Source organism: Vanellus vanellus (genome assembly GCF_965231255.1).
Source record: "Vanellus vanellus genome assembly, chromosome: 8".
Taxonomy (NCBI): Eukaryota; Metazoa; Chordata; class Aves; order Charadriiformes; family Charadriidae; genus Vanellus; species Vanellus vanellus.
In genome coordinates, this window is record NC_138913.1 from 15,350,041 (window position 1) to 15,365,115 (window position 15,075).

The 15,075-nt window shown below is 54.6% G+C and overlaps 1 protein-coding gene across 1 annotated transcript in view; it reads right to left on the reverse strand.

Moving 5' to 3' along the window:
• Positions 1 to 1,551: 1,551 nt before the first annotated feature.
• Positions 1,552 to 15,075, reverse strand: part of XXYLT1 (xyloside xylosyltransferase 1) — a 37,969-nt gene continuing 24,445 nt past the window's right edge. The window contains exon 4 of the mRNA XM_082486826.1: positions 1,552 to 2,700. Coding sequence (XP_082342952.1) covers positions 2,304 to 2,700 — 397 coding nt within the window. The 3' untranslated portion in view covers positions 1,552 to 2,303. The remainder of the gene's footprint in view (positions 2,701 to 15,075) is intronic.

Below are 15,075 nucleotides of genomic sequence, written 5' to 3' on the forward strand. Positions count from 1 at the left end.
GGGTGCCCAGCACCTGGCTCAGCTCTGGGGGAGGCTGTGGGGCAGGGAGGCACCCAGCCCCACACAGCGCTGGCTCCTGAGGCCGGTGTCACCCTGCGGCAGTGCCATCCCAAACCCATGATGGTGTTTTCGGGCCAGCCCTGACACCCAGAGCCGGCCCGGAGCTGCTCAGCCACGGGGAAAAGCTGCGTTTGCTCATCGCTGGCCACTCCCCAGGGCCAGTGACATGAGCTGCCTGGCCTGTAATTCCAGCATGGCCATTTCCAAACTGATGGTAAGGTCTTGCCCTGGCACGCGAGGCCCAGTGTGTCACTGGTGTGCCCTGGCCAGCAAGCACAGGGCTGAGTCCGCACAGCAGCATGCCAGGCACAGCAGGCACTGTACACATGGGGCATCCCCAAGAGCCACTCGGGGCAGTCACAGGGACCTCAGGACACACCAGGGTGGCTGCCAAGCGCCGATGCCAACCATGGGACTGTGACACTGCACCAGGAAGCCCTGCCCTCTCTCTGTTTCACCCAGCAAGCCCGGGAAAGCAGCCTGGCACTGCCTGGGCAGGGGCGAGGTGGGTGGCTCCCGGGGCTGCTCCCGGCCATGCAACGCAGGGACGTCCCCACCCAGCTCACACCTCACTGAGAGTGGGCACCAACTGAGCAAAGCCTCCCTCGGAGTCCCCAGGAGGATGCGAGCTGCTGCAAACCCACCTTGCTGCAAACCCCTTGTCCTTCAGGGTGCATCATCATGGTGCATCGCCCACCCCAAATCCTGCCCTGCTGCAGCCTTCAGGGTCCCGGCCCCTTGCCTTGCCTTGCACAGCAGGGCCTGATCATGTCGTGTTTTGGTGAAAATGAGTCTAATACAGCGGGCTATTGCTTCTTTCACTCACCTTTAATCACTTCTTCGCTGTTCCTTCCCTGGAGATGTGAAAATACTTAAAGCTGAGCTTTTGTGCTATTTGGAAATGGATTGTTCAGCAAACCAAAGAGTGTAGGGTTAGGGCTGCAGCCCGCACGGCAGCCTGCGTTCCCCTTACATCAGTGAGAGGGAGGAGAGCCTCTCCCTCAGTGAAGATAAACATTCATTCATGGGCACAAGGGAAGGAATCCAGGAAACTCCTGCCATACACTGCACGGGCTGTTATTAGGTTAAGCCATAATTAGGTCCCCATCCCTCTCTCTTGCATGTGCACATCACACAGATGCACACACAGAGGCACACGCCAGCTCTGTGTAAAAAAAGGAGGGCTGAAAGTGGGTTAATGCCCTTGTGCACCTCCCCTGACTGAGACCTTGGCAGGACCTTGCTCGCACTGGCCAGGTCAGCTGAGACAGGATTTACTCAGGGAGCAGAGTGCTCATGCCTGAAGCCCGCTCATTCACAGCACTTGCTCAGGACAGACGTGGGATAATCAGAGCGATAAGCTACATGGGGCACCACATTCAACTGCCCAACAGATATACACCAACTACTTTTTAATCATGATAAGAAGAGCATGAAACCTCCTATCGCAAAGGACTTCCGTTGTGCCGCAGAAAAACAGCCAAGCGTGTCTTACATTTGCAGCTTTATTCTCGTACAAAAGGTTAAAGGCAAAGCTAGAAAAATGAACCTATTGGTACACGCTCACTGAATGCTTTTAAGACAAGACAGGGCAGTAAAGCTTTTATTGCTAAGAAGGACCAATGGGAAGCTTTAAAGCTCATCTAGCATTCAATTTTTGTTTGTAAGTAACCCAATTTAAAACAGCGTTTCAGTCTTTAAAACCCTCGTGCCTTTCTGGAATGCTTCAAAAGGAAGATGACCTGAGGACGGTGTCTGCTCTCCAGAGGGACCAGACAGATGCTCTGTGTGAGTTGCAGAAATGGGCCACTGAGGAATGCCAAAATGAAACCCAACTGCCCAGTTGTGGCCTCCTGCTGATCATCAGACAAGGCAAGGCTGCACAGCACCCACAGAGCAGCACCCTGCCATGTGCAAAAGCAGCGGTCACCTGGCGGCCCCTCAGCTGTCCCCGTGCCCTGGTGGCTGTCTCACAGATGGGCACCATGGACTTGTCCCAGGTAGAGCCAGGAGTTGGTGGCATGGTGACTGTGAATGTTCTACTCCAACTACCAGACCGTGCTTCCTCCTGGAGGGGTGAGGCTACAGGCAGTGGGATACTGAACGCTCCTGGGATCCCTAGGGATCCCCCTGGGATGCAATAGATCAGGGTTGGCCACCCTTCCCAAGGGACTGCTGGTGCAGCCACTACGGCTTTGCAGGGCTTGCTGCAGTCAGAGCTGCTCCCAGGGGCGGCGGGAGCCCTAGTCTTCAGGGATCGGAGTGTTGCAGTTCCCATGGTAAATTTTGACCTCACCCTCGCACTGGAAGTACTGGTCGAACACGTCACTGTATCCATGGTCCCTCCACCACGTGCAAAGCTGCCGGTTCCACGTGCAGTCGAGCACATGGAAGAGCTCTGGGTGCTCCATCCCTACCATGGTGAAGAAATCCTGGTCCCCGAGGTGGCCCTTGAAGTGGTACTTCTCTGTCAGCTTCTGCACCATGGTGGGCTCCAGTAGCTGGTTGTAGAGCTTGGACTGCCTCATAGCTTCAAGGTTCAGGAGAAGGACGCCACTATTGAAGCCGGGCAGCCCGTCAGGAGGGGGGTCCCCCACTTTGGTTTGGGGGTTCTCACGGCGATACTGCCAGAACGTGTGCCTGCAAAGAGAGGAAAAACAGGAACAGGGGAGTGAGGGAGCACAGCCTGAAGAGCAGCAACCTCAAGTCTGGGCAGGTCTGGATCACAGCACGGGATCTACCATCCATCCAAGGGATCTTGCAGTGCTCGTCTTCTGCTGGCTGGAGGCAACCAGCATCCCAGAGCAGTTCGGTGCTTCACAGGCTGTGGCTCTCTCCATTCCCATGCACAGGATATTGTCCAGACCTCAAGCCACTCTTCCTGCTCTCTCCTAAAGCCCCTTCTGTTTCTACCAGCATAGCTCTGGTGAGCCAACAGGACACATGATTGCGTGACTGCTCACACGGCTGTGCGGGGAGACAAAACCACATTCCCAGTGCCTAGGGTGAACCACCAGAAACGCCCCCATGCCAAGGAAATGTCCTGCAGTTAATGGGATCTCAGCAGCAAAGATCACAGCATCATTATTATTATTATTATTTGATTATGGGGAAGTTCCAGATCAAAGATGAGCCCCGGTTTGAGGCTGTGCAAAAAGAAGGCTTAAAATAAATCTGAGTGGCAGAAATATTTCTTCAAAATAAAAATAAAAAGCAAAAACCAATGCCAACATCTCATTAGCTAAACAAGCACTGCCTTCAGCGCTTGCAGCCCCAGGAAGGCTCAGATGTAGCAGCTCTGGCAGACTTTGTCTTCATTAGCTAATTTCCAGCTGCCAGAGAGCGGTGCAAGTCTGGCAATACACAAAACTAACTCCAGTGGGTGATTCAAATGGGAAAAATTTAGGCTACCTAAGCAAGCGGCCCAAAAATGTCTTTGGCTCCTTCCTCAGCCCTGGGGCAGTGAGCACACCCCACCATACGCACACCGGCTGCTCCCACATGCTGGAATTGAATTCATCCCATGCTATTACCCAAGCAGCTGGGGTTGAATCTGCCCCCCAAAATCGCTCCCATTCAGATGGAAAGTCTGCCCCCAAGCAGCACCCTCTGCTGCAAAGCCAGGCAGCTTAGAGCTGGCCAAGCCTGAGGTTCGGAGGAGGGCAGGAGGGACCCACAGTCCCCACCCCACCATCTGACAGCCCAGGGGTGCCAGCACTGCGCTCTCCTTCCAGCCTTAACACTTAAGGTAAAACTACAGCGTGTTTTTTTTTCTTTTTTTTTTCTTTTTGCACCTCACTGTGAAGATGTCTGGGAGAAATGCTGCTAGAAAGAATAACCCAAGCCTGCTGATGGCTCCTCTCTGAATCCGTCAGACACCAACCACAGTCTTCATGCACCTCCAGGAAACAAGAATTTGGTGCTAGACAGCGTGCATTTAGCACCCAAAGGTTTAAAGTGGTCTCATGCTGGGAAGCTGAAGCTGGGCTAATTAGGATGTAAGAAGATCCAGGGACTTTAGTCCCTGGGACAGCTCCATAGTAGCGGTGGGTACTCCCCCACTGCAAACATTTAAATTGAATTTTTTCTTGTAAGAAGCTGTGTTCAGCTCCAATAGGCACTTGCTCAGGGAATCCTACAGCTTCTACAGAGATCAAACTATTAAATCCATCCTTCTGGCCTGTCCTCCAGATCCCCAGCACAGCACTGCAAGACTGGCCAAGGCAAGAGACAGGATTCAACAGCCACCAGCAGAATTATCCCAGCAGAAGATGTGGATCTATTAATGATGTCAACCACGAGCACCTTTTTTATTTCCTGATCTGGAGAACCACAACCATCACACAGCATCACTTCCTTAGATCTTTTTATTTAGATGCTTTAGATTCAAACCTCTGATATTTCTCATCTCATTAAGGGTCTTTACACGGTTCCCTTTCACCTGATTCAGGACAGAAAGGGTTTTTCCAAGTGCCAGTTTTCCATGGAAGGAGGGTTCAGGTTTTGAGCAGCCATCTCCATGCCTCCCAGGGACCGGCTGCCTCATGGGAGCCCGTAGGCAGCAATGCTTGTTTGATCTAAAGGGCAGGGAAGGGATAAAAGGGCTCTGCCCGTGCAAAGAGCAGTTATGTCTTGAGGACAGGCACCAGGCCACCGCAGACGACTCGTGGATGCTCATGAGAAAAGAAAGGCAAAGTGTTCTCCATGCAGCATTAGAGGGAAGCTTGAGACAAGACCCAGCCTTGCACCGATCAGCCTCCCAAGGTGCTCAGGTCCCAGGGTCTGAGTAGAGACTGGCACAAGCCCATCTCTGGATATTCCGCTCCCTCTGCTTCTCCCTAGCAGTGCCAGAAAGCCATCCCCATGCCCAAAAAATGATTCTAGAAGCTCGTAGAAGGGAGAGGGGGAGCAGTGCCACGGAGGGAGGCACCTTTCCAGCTCCACAGCACGTTCTTACCTCCAAAAAACACACGCTGCCCAAGCTAAGGGACAAAATTACAGCCCCTGCAAGCAGCTAGAATAGGAAAAATGCGAATGCCCAAGCCCTCAGCACTGCCCTGCCGCAGCAGCCAGGCCACAGAGGGGAGAAAGCACATCTGTGTTAAATGACTCAATTTTTGAGCAATGCCGTTCCCCAGTGGATTACTTGGCGACGGCTGGTAACGAGAGGGGAGCAACATGCCCTTTTCTGCAGGGATAGAAGACAGACTGACAAGCAGCAATTGTTCAGCCCTTCCTCCCGGCGCTGGCGTGATGGGGCCATCCTCCCCCGGCCACGCGCAGAGACCGCAGGGGAGCAGAGCTGGTGGGGGGGAGAGAGTGAGCCATCCCCAGGGAGCGATGCTAGGGCGAGATCCAGGATGCGACGAGCTGCGGGTGGCTCCGCAGCGCTGACAGCTCAGGAACCCGCTTGCAGCACCGCGCCGCAGCCTTTCCAGTGCTGGTCTCTGGCCAACCAAGGGAAAGGTATTCTGGCAGCATCTGTTTAGCCTGGATTTCGCTCGGCTTTTGTCCTTCTAACAGAGGCTTTCGGCTCACTCCTTCTGCAGGGGCCAGGACAGAGAAGAGCATGGTTGAAAGGCACCTCCACCCAGCTGGAACAGGAAGGAGTGGTGCGTACAAGAGCATAATTTTCTTTGGAGGACCTGGGGCCGGGGAAGCACAACAACCAGCCAAACAGCTAACCCAGTCTGCGCCCCACGCTGCTCTGTCCTGCCTGACATTGCCCCTTGGCACCTGGCTTAAATTTTGGCAAAACATAGGGGGAAAATCACAAGATCTTGACAAGTGTGCTGCCAGGATCCAAGGAGGGGCTGGGCTGCCGGGGGTGCAGTCCCCCCCTCCAAGACAAACACTCCATTAAGGAACTGAAACTCTGGTTGGATGCAATGCAAATGTCTCCCTGTCCCAAGCCCCTGGACCAGCCGGGATCTCCCTTGGGACAGGCGGTTCAGGCAGGGCAGCGTGCCACTGGCCGTGGCTCCGAGGTACCCTCCTCTGTGCTCCCCAAAAGCCAGGGCAGGAAGGCATCCCGGAGATGCCGGCACCGCGGGATGCAACGGGGCAGGAAGCTGCTGGCTGGGAGGAGGGAAGGAGAAAGGAAGAGGAGGCATTTTGGGCTTTTGTTAATCGCCTTGGCCCCTCTAGATGGGAGGGGAAAGAGGTGACCCTGGGCCCCCGACCCCATAGCGGGGTGTGGGGGAGCTGTACGGGGCCACTGCCGCGAGCGCCCGCCTGCAGCCCTGACAGGCTTTGCTTTGAGGAGCTGTTTATAAACAGAGCAGGCGTGTGCTAGGAAACATCTGGAGAAGAGCATTTCCAAGCATTCAAACGCCGGACCCACGCAGCACAGATAAAAAAACTCCTGCTTCCACCAGGACTTCCCTTGCTGGCCCAGCGCAGGGCGCTCCAGCCACACCTCCCGGCATCGCAGGCCGGTGGCCACGAGCCCCAGCTCTCAGAGCTGCCATTGCAGGCTTTAAAATGCCTCGCTGGGGATAGCTGCCAGGGGGATAAGGGACCACTCCACTTATCAGCTGTATTTTGCAGGTCCTTCTCCTGCTTACTTCAGGTCTGGTTATGGGATAACCTTATGGGATGAGCTGGAAACTGCTGATAAAGCAGTGGGGTGCCCTTGCCGGCAGGAAAGGCACAGTGGAGGAGTTACTGCCAGCTGGGTGACCAGCAGCAAGCCCAAAGCACTGGCCCCACAGGCAGCAAACAGGGCTTGCATGGCTGTACCCACCTGAGATGTTCAAGGAGCTGCAACCCTGCCACACCAGCTGCGCAGTTGCCGCTGGCCTTGCTGATGAGGACATGGATCCTTCCCATGCGGCTGCATCTCCAGAAACTCAGACAGCCTGTGGGATCCCCTCTAGGCACTGCAGCCCAGGAACTGAGGAGCTAGGTCAAAAAGAAGTGACACGAAATGAGATGCTGGGCCAGCCCTAGCATAGCTGCAGTCAGAGGATGCTCCTGAAAGGCTGCGGGGTCTCCAAAAGCCACTGTGCATGTACACTGCATGAGCCTGAGCAGCGTGGTACCTGGGGGGGAAGGATGCACAGCCTCTTCTTCACCAAAGGGGAAGTGAAACCCACAGCCATGGGATAAACCTGCATAAATAAGGGGCCTGCAAGATTCTGGATGCAATAAACATCCCCGGACCAGTAAATTCCTTGCTGGAGCTCACTGGTTTGTTCCCACCTGTTGCCAGCACTGGCAGTTTGGGCAAGCTGCTTGGGAGGGAAGGACTGGCAGCAGCAGCAGGCCAGCACCTTGAGGACATACTTGAGCCTCTCCCCTGGGGGTCAGGGGCTGGAGGACCCCAAGCACCATCCATCCCCAGCCACCTGGGCATGGGGCTCCTGCCACAGAAGGGAAGCACAGGCTGCCAGCCATCCCTCTCTACACCACTCCAACAGCAGCCCTGCCAGTCCAAACACCAACTACAACAACAAGTGCACACTCTTGCTACCTCTAAATATGCTTTTCGGTTCCTGAGCCAGAAAATAGACGGCTGGCAGCGTTATCCCCAGCTGCAGCTGCTGGCAAACGCCGCTGTTCCTCTACAATAAGCTACGAGGTGCGAGCATGCCATGCTCCTCTGCTCCGTGCCGCTGCCAGCGTTCCCCAGGGGTGGGCAGGAGAACGTGGCGTGTGGCTGCGGTCCCACAGAGCAATCCCTGGCCGAGCCACCCATCTGCCTGGTGTCCAGTACCTGTGGGGCCCCGGCGAGCCAGCTGAGGAGGCGGATGGGATGGGAGCCCCAGCGGGAAGTATGCAGTAACCTGATGGGGATGGTGGGGATGTGTTTGAAATGGAGGGGGAGAGAACAGAGTGGGTAAATAATTGTAAAGGCTTCTGGGGACAACAGATACAGGCTTAAAAGCAACCTGGGTCCCACAGCAGCCTGGAGGACCCCCCACCAGCGGCTTCTGGCCCGCCGAGAAGACAGGGTGTGGGCAGTGGGGAGGGAAGAGTGGCATGAGGACGATGGCACCATCTGTCCAGGGGATGACAGTGGCTTTCCCCCCTAATCCTCAGCAAGAAGAGAACAGCCAAGAAACCTCCCTGCACCCCTCTCCTCCTCTTGGCTAAACCTCCCTGTGGCAGGCAGCTGCCAGCCCCTTACCACCACTGTGACCAAGATTAACCCTTGGGAAAAGGCCGTCTCCTCTTCCTCCAGCTCCCCACCACTAACAGGCATCTCTGCAGCGAAGATGACCCCTTCTAAGTTTCTGCTGCAGCTGGAGGGAAGCAGCCACCCCACGGCTGCACCCAGAACAGGATTCGACCCAGGCTCCCCCTTCCCGCCCTGGCACTGCCGGACCTCGGCCAGGCGAGCTCAGCGCTGCTGCAGACGGATGCTTTGCAACAAAGCGGCCCTTGTTGCTAATTGCTTATTTCCCATGTGCAAACACTAAACGCCTTAAGGAGCCTGGGCAGCAGGTTCAGTACCAGCCTGGCCCAGAGCGCCTTAGTGAGGCTGAGCAGCTTGTGTAACCCAGGAAATTCCAGCTCCGCGCTTCTCGGGAGCACCATGCACCCAACGATGTGCGGTGGCATCACCAACACAGCAGTAACCCCCGCTCTGCAGGGGAAAATGTCACCCTGGGACAAAGCAACCCCAATTCCCAGCCTGGGACAAAGGGCAGGATGCGTTGGTGTGCACACCAGGATCGCGTTACCCTCCTCTGATGAGTTCAAGGTGAGGGTCCAGCTCAGGCAGGACCTCCAGGGCTCCCCTGGAAAATGCTGACAGACCAACAGACTAAGCTCTTCAATGAAGACATCAGTAATTCCTTAATAAACTTCTCACGTAATGCACAAATTATGTCTGTACAGTGCTGTCTCTACTATAGCACATTCTGCATGCCAAACTTTTAAAAGCCTGTATTTGGAGCAGCAAATTGATTCTCGATGATTACATTTCTGCATGGACTTAGCAGTCTAAAAATGGGCACACTTAAACAGATGATTAGTAGCAACTTGCAAACACAGCTCACAAGCGAAACCTTTCCTTGGGACATGGTTTTTCAAGGCTGGCCCCCTCACCATGTAAAATTTTTGCACCCCACGCCAGTGCTAAAATCACACTCTGTATAGAGGTGGGACCATAAATCCCCGTCTGGGTTGCATCGGTTTCCTCTATAGATCAAACGCCCGTGGCACTAGCAGCAGCACAGAGCCATCGGCTGTGTGCATCAGAGCATCCGCTCACTCAGCACCAGGGAAGGCTGGGGAGCAGCCCGTTCACGGGGACACTCTAAAACACCACAGGCCTCATTATTGCCAAAATGGCAGATTTCTGTAACAACTGTGAATGGTCTCTGCTCCGGCAGTGCTCTCCTGCCTGCCTCAGAGGTGTGGGCAGCCTGTCCCCAGCCTCCCTTGCCCACTGACGGGGCTCTCAGGAACTGGGGTGATGCTCTCTCTTCACAGATGCTCACCTGCTGCTGTGGGGAGGAGAAATAAAAGGCCTCCATCCCTCGATCCCTGTTCAGGAGCTCTGGCCACGGGACGCTGTGCTGCTACAGGGGAGTCCTGGCATGGAGGAAACTGCCACTGGGCTTCAGAGAGTAGGAGGGCATTGCGGGAACCTCCAGAGGATTGTTGGAAGCTTCCCTATGTGGCCTCAGCACAGCAGCACTCCAGAAAACATCTCAGCTATGCAGCAAAACCTCTCAATTTCCTGCTGTTTGTTTGTTTGTTCGTTCCTCCATCAAAGGGCTTCAGCTCTTGCAAGCTCCTTCTTCACCAAGAAGTGAGGTGAGGAAGCCCTTGGCTAAGTGGCCCCAGCTGCCCTCCGGCTGCCAGAGAGGCCCCATCCGCTCCTCCTGGCTCACCTCTGGATGCTCAGCCCCAGCAGCCACTTCCCAGAGCAAACATATTCAAGAGCCAAGCTGGGCTGGTTTGAGACCTCTGCTAGCATCTACAACCCAGACTCCCCTCCCTACCACCCTGCAAAACCTTCACTGGCGTGCAAGGAGTCATGAATACCACGCTGCACAGGCCAGCTTGGGCCTTGCCACTGGCCATGAACAACATTTTTCTTAGCAGCCCCAAACCAAGCTGTGACCTCCCAAAAAGCATCATTGCCCAGCACGGACCTGCCCTTTCTTCAGTTCATGCCTCTCCCATGACAAAAAAGTAACCCCTGAAGATGACAGCAGTTGTGCAAATACCCAACTGGATCTAACAACTTGCTCGTGACATTTAGTGTGCAGGGGCTGATGATCTACCAGCGCAGCCAGGTACCAGCAACCCCAAGACGCCACCAGTGTGACACCTACCTCTACACACCAAAACCAAGACACTCAGGAGCTGAAATGGAGAAGTTCAGGACTTGAAGACAAGTGCAGGTATGGTAACAGATACATGCTCACCTGATGAACCCTGAACTTGTGTGCTATGGTCAACAAAATAAGACCTGTAGCAAAGTCACGGCAAACTTCTCAGGCAGCCGTTGCAAATGAGAACCACCACCCACGTGTGCTCTTTGCAGACAGCAAAGTCCTTGGAGGGAAAGCTTGAACCCGTGCTTGGAGAGTCCCGACTGCCTTAGCCAAACACACAGAGTGCCTTGGTTGCTGGAAAAAATCATGTTTGTAATACCCAAATCTCAAAGGGGACAGTTAATAGTATTAATATAATTAACAGTATTTGTGCTAATCGATGCACAGTTGTGGTTGTCAGATCTTGTCCAATGTATTCATTGTTTTTAAATGACGTTTCAAGTTTGCTTGGTAATGGGAGTGCAACGGGTCCTACTTAATAATGATGCGCACAGATGTAAACAACAAAACCCTCTACCTTTATCAGAAAGTAATGCTGAATTCCCGAAATCAATTTTGCTGCCAGTTCCTCTCAGGTTCTGCTTGTTCTGTAATTTTGACTGCTTCTGGGCAGCCATTGCCAAAGAATTCCTAGAACCGTTCCCTTCCATGCATCAAGCAGCAGCACTTGCTACAAATCAAATCAAAGCCTTAAAATGGTTTAAAATCCAAAGCGTGCAGGGTCCGGCTTGCAGGGCTGTGGGCAGGCAGCAGTGGCATCACCATGCCTGGCGGGGCACAGGTAAGGCACATTCTCCTGCCTTCGCTGACTGAGGGGCTTGGGAAACACAGAGCCCGTCGCAGGCAGCTTCCTGCTTCCCCCAGGCAAAAACACTTGGAAAAGAGCAAAGTCTCCAAATCAGGGCAACCTGCCTGCATGAGGAGCCCACCAACCCAGGCAAACTCAGGCAGAAGGACCTGCCTGCTGGAGATGGTTACCTCCAGCTCTGGAAAGCTCCAGCCCAGGCAACAGCCTACCTGCACTGCTGTGTCTCACAACCACCACCACTGCCTCAGCTAATACACAAGGAATCCAGCTGCTCCTCTTTGCTCGCAGCTGTCAGCAGTACTTCGCAGGTTTTTTTTAGATCCCAAGAGAAGGTACAGGACGTACTGTCTCAGCCCAGATGCACCGACAGCCCAGCCTGGCTGTGGATTCAGCATTAGCCTCCTCACAGCCCAGGATAACTCCGATCCTCTTCCAAACATCTGACAAACTGACTTAGCACCGCTGCTGCTGAGCTCCCAGCAAGCATCAAGCACTGCAAGTGCCATGCCTCCAGGTCTGGAGATTGCATGGGCTCGCTTCCACTCATTAATGAGCTTCTCAGGATTATTTCACCAGCTTTTAAACAAACAAAACCCATGCAGCACATAGCACACCTACAGCAGCTCCCACACCATCACAAGCAGAAACAAAGCTTTAGCTTTCCACAAAATAATGTCCTGTTTGAGCTCTCCCTAGGCTTTAGGCAGAAACAAAGGCGAACGGCCTTGCAGCCATACAAGGACTCAAGTGTCGGTCCTTTGTAGTCTGTAGCTGTCCCTTTGATGTAGATATCCTTTCCTGCAGGACAAACTTTTATAATTTCCAGCACTGTGGATTCCTAAGACACCTCCAACTTTAGCAGTGAAGATCTCACCCAATGGCAGGAATGGAGGCAGCAGTCGCCCTTCCAGCCCCAGCTATGTGCTCTCTCAGACCTGAGAAGGTCTGGGACTTCTCCTGAGGTCCACCATCACAGGCAGCTAGCAGGTATCTTGCTCCCAGCTGGAGCAAGGGGGTAAAGGCACCTGCTTGAGGTCCTGTGGGTTAGGTCCTCCCCAACGAGACCACTGGGGCAAGCAACGTGTGGGCAGCACTGAGGGCCCCAGGCAGTGCCAGCACTGGAATCACAGAATGGTTTAGGTTGGAAAGGACCTTGAAGATCATCGAGTTCTGACCCCCCCTGCCATAGACAGGGACACCTCCCACTAGACCAGGTTGCCCAAGGCCATGTCCAGGCTGGCCTTGAACACCTCCAGGGATGGGGCCTCAACAACCTCTCTGGGCAACCTGTGCCAGTGCCTTACCACCCTCAGAGTGAAAAACTTCTTCCTAATGTTTAATCTAAACCTGCCCTCTTCCAGTTTAAAGCCATTCCCCCTCGTCCTATTGCTACGTGCCCTAGTAAAAAGTCCTTCCCCAGCTCTCCTGTAGGCCCCCTTTAGGTGCTGGAAGGCCACAATAAGATCTCCCCGGCCCCTTCTCTTCTCCAGGCTGAACAGCCCCAACTCCAAGTGCCCAACTGGAGGGCACCCAGAACTCACTGTCATGTGGCAGTGCCAGTAACAGCACTGGCATCAAGTAGGAAGCAAAGAGGCAGGGATGGCCATGGGGATGGCAGCGGGGAACACGGTGTGGCATACCAGTTCAGGGTCAGCCTGAGGCTGCTGAGAGCAGCTGTGCAATCAATACGGCCATTCTGCTTCCTCTCGCATACCACCAGTGTGACCGGAGGGATCTATAACCAGGAAACTCGGTAAGAATAAGGTTTAAGCTCTGCCTTCTGTAATCTGAGTTTTCAGGACATTTTGGGGAGTGCCGCAGTGTTCCCCGCTCCATTCATCTCAGCCACAAGGCTGCTTTGAAACGGGGAGGCTTCTCCCTTCAGCAGCCGGCAGTGCTGAGCTGAGTCAGGCTGGCACAGAGGCCCCCAGGGAGGTCCATGCTGCAGCAGCATCCTCGTGTAGATGCCCTCACTGTGCCCTGGTGGATACCTCCACTGTGCCCCCATGCAGCCTCTGCTGCTCATGCCCGGTCAGGAGGCTGACCCACAGCAAGCCATGCTTCTCTTCCCCATCACTCAGACCCACTGCAGCCGGGACCGTGGGGCTACACCACTCTCCAGGCCAGGCACGCACCCCATACATGCTCTGGGGACGGTGACTTTGCCTGCCAGCCTGGTAGCTGGCTTGCAATGCTTGCTCGTGTTTCTTTTCAGGGCTGAGAGCACAGGAGAGCCTGGACTTCTCAGTTTGGCCAGGATCTGACATGGAAGGCCCAGTGCAACATAAGTATTTATACAGAGCATCATCGCCCGCCCTCTGTAGCCTGGTGGATAGGACAGTGCCAGCACGCCTGGGTAGCTGAAATGCTGCAGGGGACAATAGGATTTTTAATTAAGGTTATAACTCTGCAGAAGAACTCCTTGCATGGAAAGCCTTTTGAACGACGCAAACTTCAGATGCAGATTTTAATCTTCCCATCAAAATCATTCTCGCTGAAGCAGGAGCTCCCGGTCTTGGCCGTGGTGCGGATGCTGTGCAGGCAGACACATGAGCAGGCATATGTCACTGCTGGGAAAAGGCTCTGCCTGCAGGCCAGCCTGCAAACGTCAACAGGCAGGAGTGCTGCCCACAAGCTTCTACGAGCCTAGTGCACAGCACCAGTGTCCCCAGCAATGCTGCCAGTGGGGGCAGCCTCTTGTGGGACGAAACTCTGCCTGTGACCCCATCCACAGAGGTGTTGACTGTACCCTGTGTCACACATCAGGTCCAAAAGCTGCAGGAAGGACAATACGCCTGACCCATGGACAGAGTGCCGCTTCCCCCACTGTGGCTGGAGAGAAGCAAACCTGACCTCGACGGTCTTGGACCTCAGACCAACTCCTGCACCCAGCCGTGGGCTCCTGCAACCTCCCCCTCCTCACCCAGGACCCCCTACCAGACACCGCCCTGCAGGGCATGGCAGGGAGGTGGATCTGCAGGGAGATCCATGTACAGCTTCAGCAGGAGCTACCACTCTCCACAGGCCATTCCAACCCACCCTGAGCCACCCCAAAGGTCAGGCCAGACCCCGGCTGTGCAACAGTTAAACTCCAGGGTTTGCCTTGCAGGAGGGCCAGGAGATCCTGTTGCTCAGAGAAATGCATTTGTCCAAGACAAACAGCAGCCGGGCATTGTTTCAGCATGAGTCAAATAAGTGGAAACGCTCCCGTGCCATCCTGTTTTGCTGTCTGGAGGTTTCCCCCTACCTTCAGGATGTGCAAGCAGGCTCCGCGATGTTTCCTATTTGCTGTTCTCTTACTCCTCCGTTTCCTGCGAGCCCCTGTGCAGCCTACAGCCAGACAGCCAACAGGCAGCTGTTGAGAACAGCACTGCCTCACAGAAAATGGTGCATCATCTACAAAATAACGCTGGTCTGCACCCATTTACCTCCTCTGACGGGCCAAGTAGGTAACAAGGATCCAACACAGCCAAGTGGATTGACCTCCATCCATCCTCCCCGTTGCTGCGGACATGGGAAGATGGCACCCAGACCTTTCCCAGCCAGGCCAGCCTACTCTGCCCTGAGGGGGCCAGTCCACAGCTCCGTAAGCAAGCTCAGGAAAGCTCTGCTGACTCTCCCCAAGCTCTCTGACATTTTGCCCCATGCTCACTACTCTGCTTTTAAGGCCTCGGTGTTGAACATGTGCTGGCACAGCCGTGGTTCACATGCACAACTACTAGCACGGGTGCACACACAGGGCTGCAGAGTCACAGCCACAGTGCGCAGCCCCAGGCACCACGTCCTGCTTGGAAAACACCTCCTGGTCTGCCGTTGGAACAGGTACCAGGACGCTAGCATCTCTTTCAGCTGCAACTCCAACCACATTACCTTGCTGCTTTTGCTGGGAATGCTTTGAGTACAAAGGAGCAA